The sequence below is a fragment of the Gavialis gangeticus genome, unplaced genomic scaffold (genome assembly GCF_001723915.1).
Source record: "Gavialis gangeticus isolate Ggan-Ray unplaced genomic scaffold, GavGan_comp1, whole genome shotgun sequence".
Classification (NCBI taxonomy): Eukaryota; Metazoa; Chordata; order Crocodylia; family Gavialidae; genus Gavialis; species Gavialis gangeticus.
In genome coordinates, this window is record NW_017729000.1 from 5,155,694 (window position 1) to 5,159,281 (window position 3,588).

Below are 3,588 nucleotides of genomic sequence, written 5' to 3' on the forward strand. Positions count from 1 at the left end.
CTTATCCTGTATGCAAGACCTGGGGTGGTTTGGTTGTGCAGAAGCCTTCTGCTGAGCTGTGTTTACCGTGAGAGCCGGGCTGCGGTCCCCGCAAACCAGGCAGCAGCCTGGTAGAAACGTTCCTGTGTTCAGTCTTGAGCCCTTGTTCCCCTTGGCCAGCTGCTTTGAACTTCCAGTTGTTTCTAATGATGTGTCTGTGCACCAAGGGGACAAGGATGTCTAGCGGTGAGAGGGAGGGAACTGGGTTTTGCCATTTGACTTTGGCGAAAGGCTGTGTTTGCTTGTGTGCCTCAGCTTCCCCACCTGTCAAGGGTTTATTATTGCAGAACGCACCGCGCCCCCCTAGCATTTCCCAGGTAGACTCGTGGAGGTGATTGAGGCTGAGGGGGTCAGCCCTCCAGTGACAAATCCTAGAAAAGCCTGCCTGGGCCTGCTTCCTACAGTTAGGCGTTGTGGGGCTTCAGGCAAGGGAAGAGACCCTTGAAGAGGAGAGGCAATAAAAGAATTGCAATGGAGGGGAATTGCAGTAGAGGGAGATTCAAAGAGAACGCAACATATTGGAGGATTGGACCAAAAGAAATCTCATGAGGTTGAATCAGGACACGTGCAAAGTCCTGCACTTAGGACAGGACAATCCCCTGCACCGGTGCAGGCTGGGGGTGACAGGCTGGGCAGGAGCTCTGCAGAAAAGGACCTGGGGGGACTGGGGACAATAAGATGGAGATGGGCCAGCAGTGTGCCTGTGTTGCCAAGAAAGCTAATGGCATCCTCGGCTGCATTGGTAGGAGCATTGCCGGCAGATGGAGGGAAGTGATTCTTCCCCTCTATTCGGTACGGGTGAGGCCACATCTGGAGTCCTATGTCCAGTTTTGCACCTGCTCCCCCCCCACCTCCACCTCCACCTCCTGCCCAGCTGCAGTCACTTGTAACACCGGAGCAGATTTGGATTTGGATTTGGGTTCAGGCTGCAGCCACCCCACGCACCCGGTGTGCATGCAGGGGTGTGGGCAGCTAGGCTAGTATTTAGAGCCCAGGCAAGGCGGGGCAAGCACCCTCTGGCTCAGAGGAAGGTCCTCCCTGAGGCAGGATCGGCTCCATCCAAACCAGTTTGCAAAAGAGACTGGAAGGTGCTAACAGCAGCCTTCAGCTCCCTGCAAGGGGGCTGCAAAGAGGATGGAGCTGAGCTGGTCTCAGTGGGGGCAGATGGCAGAAGGAGCAATGGGCTCCAGTTTCAGCAAGGGAAGTTGAGGTTGGATATTAGGAAAAATTTTCTCCCTAGGAGGGTGGTGAAGCTCTGGAACAGGTGACCCAGAGAGGTGGTGCAGTCTCCATCCTTGGAGGTGTTTAAGTCCCGGCTAGACAAAGCCCTGGCTGGGATGATGTAGTTGGGGCTCGTCCTGCTTGGAGGAGGGGGTTGGATGAGATGTGATCCCCCTAAGGTCCCTTCAACCCTCATTTTCTGTGATTCTACAATTATTTTATGTGGGGGGTCATGAACTGAAGAGGACTTAGCTCCTCATCTCTGGGGTCGCTTCTCCCCCTCCCAGGCGTCCAGTTTGACATCGACCTGCCCAACAAGAAGGTGTGCATTGAGTCAGAGCATAACGTCGACACCTTGCTGGAAACGCTGAAGAAAACCGGGAAGACCACCAACTACCTGGGGGAGAAGTGACCCTGGAGACAGGATGGAGGGTCTGGCTTCCTCGGTGCTGCCAGGAAGGTCAGTCTGGTGCCAAGAGGCTCTTCTTGTCCAGTCCATGACTACCACAGCTGTGCCCAGGGGGGCTGAAGTGGTGTCGTGCAAGGGGAGAACAGGGCTGGTGCATGGTCCCACGCGGAGAGCTGAGCTGTGGTGCTAGCAAGGTGGGCTTAGGGAGCTGTCGATGTGGGGAGAGGTCCGACTTGCCTTGACCTTTCTCTGCATCTTCACCCCATCCTAAGCACCATAGGCACTCCCTAACCTGGCTCCGGCGAGCACAGGGAGCTTCATTTTTGCCGCCAGCACCTGGAGACGAGGCCAGGTCATGACCATCTTTCGTGCCTTTTCTCCCTACATCTCCCTGCCCTTTATTTCCACTCCCCTAGACCCAAGTAACTCTTTCTGTGGCTGGTGAAAACAGCCAAGCAAGGCTTTGAGTGGCCTGCTCTTGTCAGGGTTGCAAGAATACCAGCTGAGCCCCAACCCATGCTTGCCAAAAATGCCCCTCTCTGAAAACAAACACGCCAGAAGAGCCCTGTCAGCTGAGCGTGCCAGTCCCCAGGGCAGAGGCAGCTCTCTAAGGGAGGATGTACTCAGCAGAACAAGGACCTGGGGACTGGCTGACCCAGGGGGGTTGCTTGTTAGCTAAGGAGCCTGCAGCTGGTCGTCACATCTGTAGCCTCGGAGGGGGCTGGAGCTCACCAGGGGCAGGAGATGCAGCACTAGGTGACTTACCCTTAAATGGTCTCATTGAAATGAGGTCTTGCAGTGGGTCTCACGCCTGCCATCTAGTCTGGGAAACCACCGTGGCATGCTCACTTCGTTAGGCCATTCGTTGGCATGGACTGAGCGCCCTTACTGCAAGAGGGGGTTTCTCCCAGACAGACCCGGAGGGACTGGGGACGACTGTATTTGTTTCTGCCACGTGCTGCGCTGACAGTATCCGACATTGCACCTTGGCATGTGCCGGCTGGATGGAGGTCTTGTTTGTATTCACCAAGCAGCACTGTTTTAACAGACGGGATTTAAATTTCAGTCAGGTCAAGCCGTGCAAGGTCCTAACATAGATGGCCTTAAACATTTAACCCTTGCTCGGATCCTTTTGGTTTGCATCAGCCAATTCCTGGATTAAGATGGAGGATTAAGCCGGTTTAAGTGCATCTGTTAGACACTTGCATGGCTGGAAGTAGGGGGCTTACACATGGGTTGTGTTAAATCGTGCATCGCAGCTACTCAAGACGAGCCCTGATTCTTACAAAATAAGAAAAATCCTGGCTTGAAGCAGATGTCACTGGTAACATCACGTGGCATCCCAACAGGCCTGAGTTTTGTGTGGAAAGAAGAGCCGGTAGGCAGGGGTGATTTGGAAACCAGGGTCTCCTTTGAGTTGGCCCCTGTGCCATTGATCAACTGTGGGAGCTTGGACAGGTCGTTTTATGCTGGTCCTCAATTCCCCATCCATAAAATGGGAACAGTGCCTGCTTGCTTTGCAGGAGAGTATGGAGGACTCTCTGATTTCCAGACTCTCTGAGCTCTGACATGTCTGGTAGCTGTTAATAGGAGAAGTAGGTGCTCACAACACCTGAAGATGAGGTCCCCTCCTATTAGAACAGGGCCCCGGCCATGGACAGCCTGTGTCAAGCAGATCATCAGCATCGCATTTGCTGCTGTTAAGTTCAAGTATGCGCTGTCCTCAGGAAATCCTTTATCTGCTCGTCCCAGGGAGCCTCTGAGAGAAATGCAGCTGAAGGATCCTCATAGAAAATTCAGGCTGGAAGAGACCTCAGGTGGTCACATCTAGTCCAAGCCCCTGCTCCAAGCAGGACCAGCCCCACCTACATCACCCCAGCCTAGGCTTTGTCGAGCCGGGTCTTAAACACCTCCAAGGA

General features: G+C 54.2%; 1 protein-coding gene across 1 annotated transcript in view; it reads left to right on the top strand.

The window, feature by feature from the left end:
- The window catches only part of ATOX1 (antioxidant 1 copper chaperone), a 17,048-nt gene that overhangs the window by 7,204 nt on the left and 6,256 nt on the right, over positions 1-3,588 (top strand). The window contains exon 3 of the mRNA XM_019506107.1: positions 1,548-1,720. Coding sequence (XP_019361652.1) covers positions 1,548-1,672 — 125 coding nt within the window. The 3' untranslated portion in view covers positions 1,673-1,720. The remainder of the gene's footprint in view (positions 1-1,547; positions 1,721-3,588) is intronic.